At 37.2% G+C, this 15207-nt stretch overlaps 1 protein-coding gene across 3 annotated transcripts in view; it reads left to right on the top strand.

Annotated features, from left to right (window-relative positions):
• The window catches only part of LOC127832463 (tyrosine-protein phosphatase 99A-like), an 80263-nt gene that overhangs the window by 34671 nt on the left and 30385 nt on the right, over positions 1–15207 (top strand). For all 3 annotated transcript variants that reach the window (XM_052357945.1, XM_052357946.1, XM_052357947.1), the window contains 3 exons: positions 3269–3463; positions 6254–6349; positions 8091–8266. In XM_052357945.1, coding sequence (XP_052213905.1) covers positions 3269–3463; positions 6254–6349; positions 8091–8266 — 467 coding nt within the window. The remainder of the gene's footprint in view (positions 1–3268; positions 3464–6253; positions 6350–8090; positions 8267–15207) is intronic.

A 15207-nucleotide genomic window follows, 5' to 3' on the forward strand; every position in this document is an offset into this window, starting at 1 on the left:
TGAGCATTATTGGTCCATGAAGTACAGAATTACCTCCCCTTGAATTGAGAAAATGGTGTTTATGCAATGAAGTCCAAATTTTTCATCCAATTCTTTCCAAACTTGTAAGGATTTAGCATGGTTCAAACAAGGGAAACAACTACGGTTTATGCATGTTCTTTTTATTACAGATTTGCCTCCCTTAAATTCATTCAAAATCTCATTTTACAGCAGAGATTCCAAATCTGACCTGTAAATGAGCCCCATATTTACTGCCAGTGCTAGGTTACCTTTTCCCATTTGATCATTCTTAAGTATTGGTCTTGTAATGCTGCTACTGCTACTACTACTACTACTACTACTACTACTACTACTACTACTACTACTACTACTACTACTACTACTACTACTTCTACTACTACTACCACTACTACTACTACTACTACTACTACTTCTACTACTACTACCACTACTACTACTACTACTACTACTACTACTACTACTACTACTACTACTACTACTACTTCTACTACTACTACTAGTACTACTTCTACCACCACCACCACCACCACCACCACCACCACCACCACCACCACCACCACCACCTCCACCACCACCACCACCACCACGTCTACTATTACTACTTCTACTACTACTGCCACTACTACTACTACTTTTACCACTACTACTACTACTACTACTACTACTACTACCACTAACTACTACTACTACTACTACTACTACTTCTACTACTACTACTACTTCTACTACTACTACTACTACTACTACTACTACTACACTACTACAACTACTATTACTACTACTACTACTACTACTACTACTACTACTACTACTACCACTACTACTACTACTACTACTACTACTACCACTACTACTACTACTACTACTACTACTACTACTACTACTACTACTACACCACCACCACCACCACCATTCACAGTGACAAAAAACGTATTCACACAATGGCTGCTACTACAACTTATAGCCGATATAGGGGGGCATGCATGTTTTACAAACAGCCCTTGTTTCTATGGGATTTTAACCACAACTGTTCATGTTTATCTCCGACACATATTTTTAGGTCACCTGTCATGAAGTGACACGGTGAGCTTATGTGATCGTGTGATGTCCGGCGTCCGTTGTGCGTGCCTGCGTTTGTCCGTGCGTCCGTCCGTCAACAATTTGTTTGTGTAGACAGTAGAGGTCACAGTTTGCATCCAATCTTGATGAAATTTGGTCAAAATGTTTATCTTGATGAAATCCGGTTTGGGATTGTATTTGGGTCATCTGGGGTCAAAAACAAGGTCACTAGGTCAAATAATAGAACAACCTTCTGTAGACAATAGAGGTCACAGTTTTCATCCAATCTTTATGAAATTTGGTCAGAATGTTTATCTTGATGAAATCTGGGTTGGGATTTTATTTGGATCATCTGGGGTCAAAAACTAGGTCACTAGGTCAAATAATAGAAAAACCTTGTGTAGACATTAGAGATCACAGTTTTCATCCAACCTTTATGAAATTTGGTCAGAATTCTTGATGAAATCTGGATGGGATTGTATTTGGGTCATCTGGGGTAAAAATCTAGGTCAAATAAATAGAAAAACCTTGTGTTGACAATAGAGGTCACAGTTTTCATCCAATATTTATGAACTGTGGTCAGAATGTTTATCTTGATGAAATCTGGATTGGGATTGTATTTGGGTCATCTAGAGTCAGGAACTAGATCACTAGGTCAAATCATAGAAAAACATTGTGTAGACAATAGAGGTCATAGTTTTCATCTGATCTTAATGAGTCAGGTGAGCGATTCAGGGCCATCATGGCCCTCTTGTCACGCATTTGTAGTCCCTTAGAAAGTTAAATTTAATGAAAGACCTTTCTTACTAAATTGAAGTTTAAAGGCTTTATTTTTAACCCTTCGATACTGATGAGCAGCAAACAGCATAAAACCTGAACCGACGAGTTACTTGCAGGCTGTTCTGGTTTTAGGCTTTTTGCACATGGCTATTTTTACTTTACATCTGAGTGGGAAAGGGTAAACAGGGGTGTGATATTTTTTTGCAGATCAAATTGGAAATAAAATTAAGAGCATAACAGAAATCAACCGAATGTATACTGTTATTTTTAGATTTGGATCCTTTAATAGCTTCTTTGTGATGTTAAAAAATAAGTATTAAGAAATATTTTCATAAAGTTCAATAAAGTGTCTATTTTAATGTCTTTTGTAGAAGGTTTGTCACCCAGTTATGCGCATCTGGTTGTCTAAAAATTTTCCACAAAATTTTGTACCCCTGGTTTTAGAATGAAAAACCATACTCCTGATGAATTGAATTTCACTCTGGTTCATTTGTCTTCATTGTGTGTATGTCCTCCTTCCAAGAAGGCAGCATAAAGCAATCTTGCTGTCCTTCTATACATCTGTGCGAAGCTCCCCATCTCAGCCATAACTTAGTTGAAGATTATTTGATTTTAGAAATAACTTGTCACAAATGTCAACCACCATAACCCAAATTGTTGTGTGCAACACAAGTTTGCCTACCTGAAGGTCAATGCCACATGTAGGGGTCAAAGGTCAAATTTAGCCATAATCAGCCTGAACATTACTTGACTTATTCAATTTTTCTATCTACTTGTCTTTAAATACTTAACCTATCTTGAAAGCTTCATCTTTTCTAATGACTTGGGTTAAAAGATCAAACCTATCTTGAAGCTTCTTCTTTTCTTCAAAGTCATATTGTTGACCAACTCCAATCTCCATGAAACTTGCTCAGAACTTTTTTTCGACTACAATTTTGACCAAGTTTAAAAATGGTTCTGGTCTGTGAAAAACGTGGCCTCCAGAACAGTTATCCTTATATAGCAGTATTGAAACAGAAGATTTGGTCTCAAGATATCTCTGCAAAGGGATCTACTGTATTTGGTCCTGTTTTCTTCTGACTCTTTTTGAAAGTTCAAAGTCTGGAATTCCACCGTAAGATCAAATATATGAGCCGCGCTATGTGAAAAGGGGGTTTAATGAATGTGTGTAAACTGTCGTCCCAGATTAGCCTGTGCAGTCCGCACAGTTTAATCAGGGATGACACTTCCCACCTAACTTGATTTTTGCTAAGAAAAGACTTTCTTGAATTAAATAATATAAAAAAAGCGGACAGTGTCGTCCCCGATTAGCGTTTACGGACTGCGACGACACTTTGCGCACATGCATTAAACCCCCTTTTCACAGAGCATAACTCATATAACACAGTTTATTTCCCTCCCTGTGTAGTTCCTGGCAAACCTCGCATTACTCACGTCACGGAAATGCAGTCAACCTCGTTCGTGGTGAACTGGGAGGCCCCGACCGTGGATAACGGGGTGCTGAAGAACTACCAGCTCCAGTGGATACACAACAACACGTACAAGACCCGCATCATCACGGGCCACCTCACCCAGCCCATGAGGGCAGTTATTAGTGACCTAGGTAAGTTTAATTAACTTATTAGTCCCATACCGGTTTCACCGGAGGGGACTTATGGTTTGCGCTCTGTCTGTCCGTCCGTCACACTTTTCTGGATCCTGCGATAACTTTGAAAGTTCTTAATATTTTTTCATGAAACCTGGAACATGGATAGATGTCAATATGGACATTATGCACGTCATTTCATTTTGTTCCTACATCAAAATTTCTGGTTGGTGTGGCAACAAATAGACTAGAAATACTGCTGAAAATGGTGGTTTTCTGGATCCTGTGATAACTTTAAAAGTTCTTAATATTTGTTCATGAAACTTGATTCATGGATAGATGGCAATATGGACATTATGCAAGTCATTTTATTTTGTTCCCAAGTCAAAAATTCTGGTTGCTATGGCAACAAATAAAAAAATATTTTGACAATGGTGGAAATTCTGACAATGATGGAGCCGGTAGGGGACTTTTATTGCTTGGCAATAGTGTTGTATTATTTTAGCTTGATTTGTATCGAAAGCGTAAGGCTAAATGAAAGCTCTCAAGTCCTTTTCATGGGTAGAACCAGTACTTGTTGTCTGTTTGAAATATCAAACCTTAAGAATGCTCCCACTATAGGGAACAAACTCATGACCTGCCGGTGGCTTGGCCGTCACCATATTCATTACGACATGGCAACCTTGGTATGCCGGCATGATTCCCTTGGAACCTAAATCTTATGCTGTCTTCTTGGAAAACTTGGCCTCATGCATGTGCATAAAGTGTTTTCCCAGATTAGCCTAGCGTTTATGTAATTTTTTCTTTAAAGAAGTCTCATCTAAGCGAAATTTGAGTTAAAGCTGAAATTTTTGTCCCTGAATGCACAGGCTTATCTGGGATGGGACAACACTTTACACACACACATTAAGCCAAAATTTCCCCTAATAGTTATATTGAGGCTTCATGTATTGATTGGTACTGGTGCCAGTTGTCAATGACCACTTAAATTGTTGATTTTATTTAAATCAAGGTCCATCGTTCCCATGCTTTTTATGCCCCCGGTAGGGTGGCATATAGCGGTTGAACTGTCCGTCAGTATGTCAGTAAGTCTCTCCGTCCGTCCGAAAACAAACTTTTACATTGGCCATAACTTTTACACTATTGAAGATAGCAACTTTATATTTGGCATGCATGTGTATCTCATGGAGCTGCACATTTTGAGTGGTGAAAGGTCAAGGTCATCCTTCAAGGTCAAATGTCAAATTTATGGCGTCTGTCCGTCCGAAAACTTTAACATTTGCCATAATTTTTTCAATATTGAAGAAAGCAACTTGATACTTGGCATGCATGTGTATCTCATGGAGCTGAACATTTTGAGTGGTGAAAGGTGAAGGTCAAGGTCATCCTTCAAGGTCAAATGTCTAATATATGGCGTCTGTCCGTCCGAAAACTTTAACTTTTTTAATATTAAAGATAGCAACTTGATTTTTGGCATGCATGTGTATCTCATGAAGCTGCACATTTTGAGTAGTGGAAGTTAAAGGTCAAGGTCATCCTTCAATGTCAAAGGTAAAAAAAATTAATTCAATGCGGTGTTCTCATGAAGCTGCACATTTTTAGTTGTGGAAGTTCAAATTCAAGATCATCCTTCAAGGTCAAGATCATCCTTCAAGGTCAAAGGTAAAAAAAATAAAAAAAATCAAGGTGGCGTTCTCATGAAGCTGCACATTTTGAGTGGTGGAAGTTCAAGGTCAAGGTCATCCTTCAAGTGACGGTCATCCTTCAAGGTCAAAGGTAAAAAAATTAAATAATTTCAAAGCGGCGTTATCATGAGGCTGCACATTTTGAGTGGTGGAAGTTCAAGGTCAAGGTCATCCTTCAAGGTCAAGGTCATCCTTCAAGGTCAAAGGTTAAAAAATTCATAAAAATTTCAAAGCGGCGTTCTCATAAAGCTGCACATTTTGAGTGGAGGTAGTTCAAGGTCAAGGTCATGCTTCAAGGTCAAAGGTACAAAAAATAATATTAAATTCATAGCTGCGCAATAGGGGGCATTGTGTTTCTGATGAACACATCTCTTGTTTGAACACAAATAAAAAAATGGGTTTGTGATTTTATTTCCTACAGAGAGTTTCCATGTGAATATGTTTGTATAATTCAATTAATTTTGTTCATTCATTTTCATTAGAAGGAAAAGTAATATGAGCTGTTTTTGTTAAGATGTTGAAGTCTCAGTATGTGATTAGAATGTTCTAACATCTGGATTATTATATGATGTCTCGATTCATTGCGGTATTTCCTTTGACCATTGTCATATCAATGACATAGGTCTTTAATTTCCCTGTTTAAAGGACCTTTGAAAACAACTTAAACAAGTACATTTTCGTTATCATTCATAATTGAGGACTAGGTTTGTACAAATCATAAAAGTTAGAGTTTACGTATTTTCTGTATGTATGTGTTCTTGTATGATAACTTGGAATAAACATTTTAACATCAATACATACAATTTTAAAACACATGTGTGAGGATTTTATTCAACACGTTTTTTACATTCAATACTGTACATGGCTGTTGAAAATCTGTGTTTCAGTTTAAACCAATTTATGTTAGCTAAACTTTAGGCTTATTGAAACCATCTCGAATCTATTCCCTGGGTAGAACCAGTACTTGATGTCTTATGTGGAGATCTTAAGAACCCTCTCCAAGTGCGGATCGACCTCTTGACCCCATAGTTGTTAGGTGAACACCATATCCACTATTCCACGGCAACCTCTGTGTTTTGAACTGTTGGTTATTTGGATTCTGATTCTGTTGCCCCCATTTCAGAGCCCTACACAGACTATATGCTGCGAGTGAGGGCTGAGACTGGCGGGGGATACAGCGAGTATAGTGACAACTACCCGGCACTTACTGACGTCAGAGGTGAGCGAAATATATGAGCAGTGCTCAACTAGGCTTAATGCACGTACAGTCCGCACAGGCTTATCATAGAGAACACTTTTCGCCTAGTTACATGCCTTTACCAATTCAAATTTATACACTGTAACTCCAATATAACGCGCTCCGTTATAACGCTGAATCCAATTTAACGCGGGGGGTGCTTGGATCCCATTTTTTCTCCAACCTTCCATTTGATTTCTGATTCAAATCCGTATAATGCAACTTTGTGTATTTTCAGACAATTCAAAGATGGCGGCAATCACATGTTAATTGCTTTATTCAAACGTCCGTTGAACCAATTATAATCGCCTCGAGGTTAAATAACACCGACAGCTAATTGGTGTTAATCTGTTGTGTAATGTCAATAAAGGTGTGGAAAACTCGTGCGTCAGTGTTTATTACATGTATTCCACATCAGAGCGGTTCAGTGCGATAATTTCCATAACTTAAGTGCAAGCGGGATAGTTTTACAATTTAAGTAATTAAAAACGATTGAAACATTCTTACTTTGATATGGTTGCAGTTTGACTATATTAAATGAGCGGCTGTGAAATATACTGCCCACTGTATAAAACAACTTTTTCTGTAATTTCATTATCATTCTAGTATTATGTCATTTAATCTTTCAGTTCGTGTATAAGAAATTAAATAATGCAGACAATTTATTTACATGCGAACGCAGTGTACCGGTAATTGTTAACAGAGTTTCACTTTCATTTTCGCGCGGTATCAGAAAGTCCCCGGGAAACACGTTTTTTGCATGCGTATGACGCAATAAAACAATTGTTTGTACATGAATCGTATTGCATTCAATCTAAATTTTAAGTCGCTCGTCCAATGAAAGCTCTGCCCCATAATGCACTGTACTCTTAACACTTCTGAAAATGGCATATATGCGTACGGTTGTGTTTACGAATTTCATAAACATATATCGTCATTAATGTTCAAGATCATTATTTTTTAAGTGATGTTGCAATTTTATTGGATTACCGGATAAATGTACACATCAGAAAAGCGGTATGTATACTGTTATCGATACGATTCGGTTTATATGCATGTATTTGCGTCAACACAGCATGGCAATATACATGACCTATATTATAGGCTATTCTATACCTGTTTTTTTTTATAGCGCCCTGCAGTAAATGAGCTCAAAACCTATAACGCGGATCCGTTATAAGGCTGTTACGCGGCTTGGACACCATTGACCGCGCTATATTGGAGTTACAGTGTAATCCTGTACATTTGCAACAGTAATAGTTCACACAAAAAATATGCATATAATTATAAGTGTGTTTAGAAGCTACACATGCATTCGCCATTGTGAAGATAAAATTTACATCATGGTTTACTGTCAAAACCAGGCTCAATTTGGGTACAATTTGTGTATGAATGGGAATATTGCATTAATTTATGAAAGCTACATGTTTATTTCATTGTCAAAAATAACTATAAACCGTATGCCTTATCCCATTGGGTACAATTTGTGTACGAATGGGAATGGTTATCTGTTGGATTAAATTATGAAAGCTACATGTTTATTTCATTGTTGAAAATAACTATAAAGAGTTTGCCTTACCCCTTCTCATATAATAGTATAATATATATCAATATATTTATGATATAATTCTATATTATATTATTATATTATAAATAAATAATAAAATAAAACAATATATATAATGATAATATAATAATAATATTTGAGCGTGTTATGCTACAGGAGCGTCAGCGCCGATGATAGTGAACCTGACGGTGCTGTCATCCACCTCCATATTCCTGCAGTGGCTGCCCCCATCAAGGGTCTACAAGAAGGTGGACTCCTACTTCATCCACTACCACGCCCGCGGAGAGAACGGCATCAGCGATGAGGTCATAGCTGCGGCAGACGAAAACGAGGTCAGTAGAGCAATTGGGAAAATATTGATCGTCTCCCTTGTTAGCTGTGATATTTCTTTTTTTTTCCTTGTTTCTAAGTAACTTTTAATAGAAAAATGGCATAAAGAGTAATAGAGTAAAATTGTCTTGTGATTAGTTTCTTTTATTGTCAATTGTGTACATTCGTGACTCTAACACTTTCCTCTTAAATATATATTCCAATTCCTTAGATGTAAACTAACTTTTGATGCCCTCACATTATGAGAAGGGTATATAGATTTGCTCATGTGTTACGTCCTTCCAGCATACTTGTTTGTGTCACGTGTATTTCAAAAAGTATTGGTGCTAGAGGAATGAAACTTTGCAAACATATTTATCATTAAGTGAGCTTGCCCACCACAATATTTGTGTTAGGATATTACCCACATCACCAGAGTAGGGCCCCTTTTTAAACAAAAATATTGTTTCTCTTGTGCAACAATATTGCTGCTAGAGGGCTGAAACTTAAGAAACATAATAATCCGCATATACATGTATATACCTCCATATTTTGGTTGCAATATTTTCCCCACAACTTGGTTACAGCCCCTTTTTAGCAAAAATAATACCTTTTTAACTAATCTATTTTTTGAAAAAAATTTATGAGCTATTGTCATCACCTTGGCGTCTGCGTCCGGTTAAGTTTTGCGTTTAGGTCCACTTTTCTCATAAAGTATCAATGCTATTGCATTCAAACTTGGTACACTTACTTACTATCATGAGGGGACTGGGCAGGCAAAGTTAGATAACTCTGGCGTGCATTTTGACAGAATTATGTGCCCTTTTTATACTTAGAAAATTGAAAATGTTGGTTAAGTTTTGTGTTTAGGTCCATTTTATTCCTTAAGTATCAAAGCTATTGCTTTCATACTTGCAACACTTACAAACTGTCATAAGGGGACTGTGCAGGCAAAGTTATGTAACTCTGAATGGCATTTTGACAGAATTATGTGCCCTTTTTATACTTAGAAAATTGAAAATTTTGTTAAGTTTTGTGTTTTAGTCCACTTTACCCCTAAAGTATCATAGATATTGCTTTCATACTTGGAACACTCGCAAACTATCATAAGGGTACAGTAAAAGGACAAGTTGCATAACTCTGGTTGTCATTTTTACGGAATTATGGCCCTTTTTTTACTTAGTAACTTTGAATATATGGTTAAATTTGTGTTTCGATCCACTTTACTTCTTAAGTATCAAGGCTATTGCTTTCAAACTTCAAATATTTTCATGCTTTCATGAGGTTACTGTACCTGGCAAGTTGAATTTTACCTTGACCTTTGATTGACCTTGACTCTCAAGGTCAAATTATTAAATTTTGCTAAAATTGCCATAACTTCTTTATTAATGATTAGATTTGATTGATACTTTGACAAAACTACTCTTTCCTGATATACCACAATAGACTCCACCCAAACCATTCCCCGTGCCCCCCCCCCCCCCCCGAATCCCCCCCTTATTTATTTTTTTTGTTTAAGATCATCTCACAAATGACCACCACACCCTCACTCTATACTATACCCCACCCCCACCCCCCACCCATTTTTTTTTAAACGGTTAAAAAACACAAATATTTATTTTTGAAATACCGTCCAACCATCGCACCCAAGAATCCCCCCCCCCCCCCCCCCCCCCCCCAATTTTTTTTTTGCAATTTTTTTCCCGCATTTTTGGAAGATAATGTAATAAATGTCCACACCCCCACACTATACACCCCTCTTCACTCTCCACCCCTCCCTCTTTTGTGATTGAAATTGAGAGTCCCTTCACCTTTAAAAAGAAAATAGATGAGCGGTCTGCACCTGCAAGGCGGTGCTCTTGTTACATTTTACCGTTGCTCAAAAAGTAATGCTGCTGCAGGGCTGAAACTTTACAAACATAAAAGTCAGCATTTGACCTTGCACACCACCATATTTTACTTAGTATATTTTCTTCACAACGGGACTTATGGTTCTATTTCTTAACACAAATTACTTTTTTAACTTGTGTTGCGCGTAATTCAAAAAGTATTGCTGCTACAGTTCTGAAACTTTACAAACATGAAAATGCGCACCTTCATATTTTGGTGCAGTTTTTTCTGACATAAGAGGTGATTTCAGACAAAAGCATAATGTGGGGGCATCAGCGCCCTAGTTACGCATTTCTTTTTATATAATCAGACTTCAAATAATTTACATGAGCTGTGCTCTGTGAAAAGGGGGTTTAATGCATGTGGGTAAAGTTTCGTCCCAGATAAGCCTGTACAAAAGGGAAAGTGTTGTCCCTGATTAGCCTGTGCGAACTGCACTGGCTAATCTGGGAGGACTCTTTATGCTCATGCATTATAGCCTTTTTTCCACAGAGCAAGGCCCATATGTAAATGTAGCTCCATAAGGTATGTCCTGTTGAGTAACAACCCATTATATTATTGCAGGCAGTCATCAACTGTAGACAAAAACTGGTATCAGATAAGGAGTCTTTATTAATTACAGTCCTTCCATTTAATCACATTGCGCTACTTATCATAACATTTCTGCTTCAATGGTGCCAAAACTGTAGTAGTTCTTGTGAACATGCAGCCATAAAACGTTGTAACTGGTGATTGTTCTTCTTTGGTTTATCTCTTAGCTTTTCCTTCACTTGGATATTTTATTGATTTTAAATCCTTAAATTGTTCCCAAAACTTTGATTTACGAGTAGCAGGTCATTTTTAGCTCAGCTGTTTTCAGAGAAACCCCGAGGTATTGTCATAGCCAACTCGTCGTGTCGTGTCCGCCGTCCGCGTTGGGCTAAAACCATGGCATTTTGTCAAGGTTTTGAACATTGGCTCTAAAATCAAAGTGCTTCAGCCTACAACTTTGAAACTTCATATGTAGCTGCACCTTGGTGAGTTCTACATGCCACACCCATTTTTGGGTCACTAGGTCAAAGGTCAAGGTCACTGTGACATCTAAAAAAATAAAATAAAAAAAATCTGACAAGCTTTCATCTATTAAAAACTGCACCTGCAGCCAAACATGGCACCCATTATGCGGTGCTCTTGTTGACTACCTCGCCATCTTTATCATCAGCATCATCATCAGCATCATCATCTTCATCATCATTATCAACAACCATCATCATCATCATGACCACCACCACCGCCATCATCATCATAATCTTTGTTTTTACACCTTTGTAATCCCCTAAGAGAATTAAACCACCAGTTTTCGGGCAGCCACCATTTAAGCATGGGTCACAGTGGTACTTGATTGACGGTAACCTGTGTGTGATTGACTCTAATATCTCTTTAAAATCTAGTAAACTGTGTCCTCTCTGAAATAACTAGAAACCCTTTCACATGCTCACAGTTTTAATGTTTACCCTACACTCTACAAACCCATTAGTGTGCAACATACCGTGGATTCCATAACTTTTTTTGATACGTATTTTAATGCATTTGTTGTCCCTTAGAAAGTTCAATTTAATTAAGACCTTTCTTACTAGATTCAAGTTTTAAAGGCTTCATTTAGATACTGATGGGCAGCAAACAGCATAAAACCTGAACAGACTGCGAGTCTCTTGCTGTTTGCACATCACCATTCTAACTTTGCTTCTGAGTGGGAAAGGGTTTAGGTATACTTGATGGATCTTTAATTTGTTGATTTTTTAAAATTATGCCTCATATAAGACTTTTGAAGTAAACATTGAAAGTATAATTTTGCAGTTGAAGCCAATAAATGTGAGGCGAAAGTATTGGTTTCACAGTAGTATGGTGTAGTTATCATTTTGTTAATCAAAACAAAGTTAATTTTAACAATTGTTGTGCAAGAAATTGGTTGAATAGGCTTTCCTACAATAAAATTAGATAAAGAATCAACTTTTAAGAAAGTTAAAGAAACATTTAGAAAATACGGTTTTGTTAACATTTATCACAGTTATAATATACAATTATATATGCTTTGGCAAATGTCAGCAAATCTAGAGAAGACAAATGCATTTCAATACTTAAAGCACCATGTATGCAATTCATCTTGTACAATCTACTTATAAAGTTCTTGACCTCTGGGAAAACAAATTCCAAAATCAACCAACAATCAAATCAATCAACAGATCTTAGTTAATTGGCTTTAACTAAGATCTCATGCTGCTCAGTGGAAAAAAATCCCAAGTCAGACATAAGCCCCTTTTTTTGCATGACTGATATACAGAGTATTAAAAGTTATTTAATGAAATTAAAAATTACATCAATTTGAACACCTTCATTGAATTTGGGAAAAGAGAAATACATGAATTTCATGAGAAGTAATACATTTATTTCATGTCAAGGTGTGCACATTTAGCTGTTTACAAGATGAGGATATATTAGATGAAAGGGGCTTATGTCCTGGTTTAAGAAAATGGAAAGGGCTTTTGACTGCCTGTGAAAAATGTGAAAGGGGCTAATGTTTATCTATGCCTTTTGCCACTAAGGGGCTAACAACTGTCTATGCCTTTATCGCTAAGGGGCTAACGTCTGTCAATGCCTTTTATCACTAAGGGGCTAACGTCTGTCTATGCCTTTTATCACTAAGTGGCTAACGTCTGTCAATGTCTTTTATCACTAAGAGGCTAATGTCGTCTATGCCTTTTATTATGAACGGCCATTCAGAATGATAATGTAATAACAAAGAAATTTCGTGATCATTTTCTTGACTCGAACGGAAATGTTCAAGTACATTCATTCATTCTTTATAGAAGTCATTGACACGCCAGACCTGTTAAGTAGACGATATTCTTGATAAATATTTTCCTGGGCCAGAGTCTAAACTTTCATGAGAGTGTTTCAGGAGCTTATAACAATAAAGAGTCGTTTAATTCTGTACCATAAGGCTATACAACCTTTAAAACTTACTGAGGTGAAGTTGTAATGGGTGGGCCACCACCATTTTGATTTCAACGATTTCCTGACACAGCTTGTCTAAAACCTGCTTGGTGCATTTTATAAGTAAATTATTATACCCCCACTAAACGAAGTTTAGGGGGGTATATAGGAGTGAGCTTGTCTGTCGGTCGGTCCGTGTCCGCTCTCTAATTCAAGTAGTTTTCATCCGATCTTCACCAAACTTGGTCAGAAGTTGTATCTATATGATGTCTAGGCCAAGTTCGAACATGGGCCTTGCAGGGTAAAAAACTAGGTCACGGGGTCACTTAGTGCGTTTTAAACATTCAGCATGTTGTCTGCTCTGTAATTTAAGTAGTTTTCATCCAATCTTCACCACATTTGGTCAGAAGTTGTATCTAGATGATGTCTAGGCCAAGGTTAGAACATGGGTCATGGCAAGTCAAAATCTAGGTCACGGGATCACTTTGTGCGTTTTAAACATTGAGCATGGTGTCCGATCTCTTATTCAAGTAGTTTCCATCCAATCTGCACCACACTTGGTCAGAAGTTGTATCTAGATGATGTCTAGGTCAAGTTCGAATATGGGTCATGCCGGGTCAAAAACTAGGTCACTGGGTCACTTAGTACATTTTACACATTCAGCATGGTGTCTGCTCTCTAATTCAAGTAGTTTTCATCCGATCTTCACCACACTTGGTCAGAAGTTGATTTAGATGATGTGTAGGTCAAGTTTGAACATGAGCCATGCAGGGTCAAAAACAAGGTCACCGGGTCACTTAGTGCGTTTTAAACATTAAGCATGGTGTCCGCTGTTTTTTGTGAAGACAACATGCAAAATATTCTGTGTCAATGCGGCATGTGGGGGTTTTCGTCACATCTGTGACAAAGCTCTAGTAACACCTATTGGCAGTGCTCCTTGGATGTTTTTTTTTCATCAAGATATTTGGATATATGAATAGTATAAGTTGCCAACAAATATCAGTGGGTTTTATTGTCCAATATGGGGCCCAAATTTGGCCTAATTCCAGATATCAACATGTATAAATCTTTGCAAAATGACTGGTTAATATTTCCAATTGAAGCTTTCCAAAAATATCTGTTTAAATGTGACTTTTAGTTAATTTCCCTATCCAGTAAGTTTAATCTTTGTTAATTTCATATTGAAAACGCATTTATTCTGAATTTTTAGGTATCTGTAAGCCAAAAAACAAACAAACGCCAATATCCAAATTTTAGTCATAACACGATTTTTTCCAATCCAAAGAGCCTCTATGGCCTCATTTTTATGCCCCCTTTCGAAGAAGAGGGGGCATATTGTTTTGCGTCGGTCGGTTCTGTCGGTCCGTCCACCAAATGGTTTCCGGATGATAACTCAAGAATGCTTAGGCCCAGGATCATGAAACTTCTTAGGTTTATTGATCATGACTCCAAGATGACCCCTATAGATTTTCAGGTCACTAAGTCAAAGGTCAAGGTCACAGTGACTCAAAACAGTTAAATGGTTTCCAAATGATAACTCAAGAATGCTTAGGCCTAGGATCATGAAACTTAATAGGTACATTGATCATGACTGGCAGATGACACATATTGATTTTCAGGTCACTAGGTCAAAGTCACAGTGACCTGAAGCAGTATCATACTCTAACTTATTCACACAATGGCTGCCACTACAACTGACTGCCCATTTGGGGGGCATGCATGTTTTGCAAACAGCTCTTGTTAAAATAGTGACAAAAAACACACACACTATTAATTCTTCAAGTTCTTGTCCAAACCTTCCAGTTGGAATTTCCAAATACTCTCACCTTTCTGTTTTTTTAGGTGACCCTCACCAAATTATTTGATAATTATTTTGATTGACAAAAAATGCAGTTGGTTGTGCAGGTTTTCTTTCATTTTCCACATTTAATTGCATACATGTGTGAAAACACTTAACATTTTATTAGCAATTATGATTAATTCTTCACTCAGTAACATGTTAAATCTTGACCCAAATTTGTTTGCAGTTTATTTTGACAAATGATAAATAGATAAAACTTACAGTAAACTAACAGTTAATTTGTTTTTATGGCTTTAAGGC

Source organism: Dreissena polymorpha, chromosome 5, assembly GCF_020536995.1.
Source record: "Dreissena polymorpha isolate Duluth1 chromosome 5, UMN_Dpol_1.0, whole genome shotgun sequence".
NCBI classification, from domain to species: domain Eukaryota; kingdom Metazoa; phylum Mollusca; class Bivalvia; order Myida; family Dreissenidae; genus Dreissena; species Dreissena polymorpha.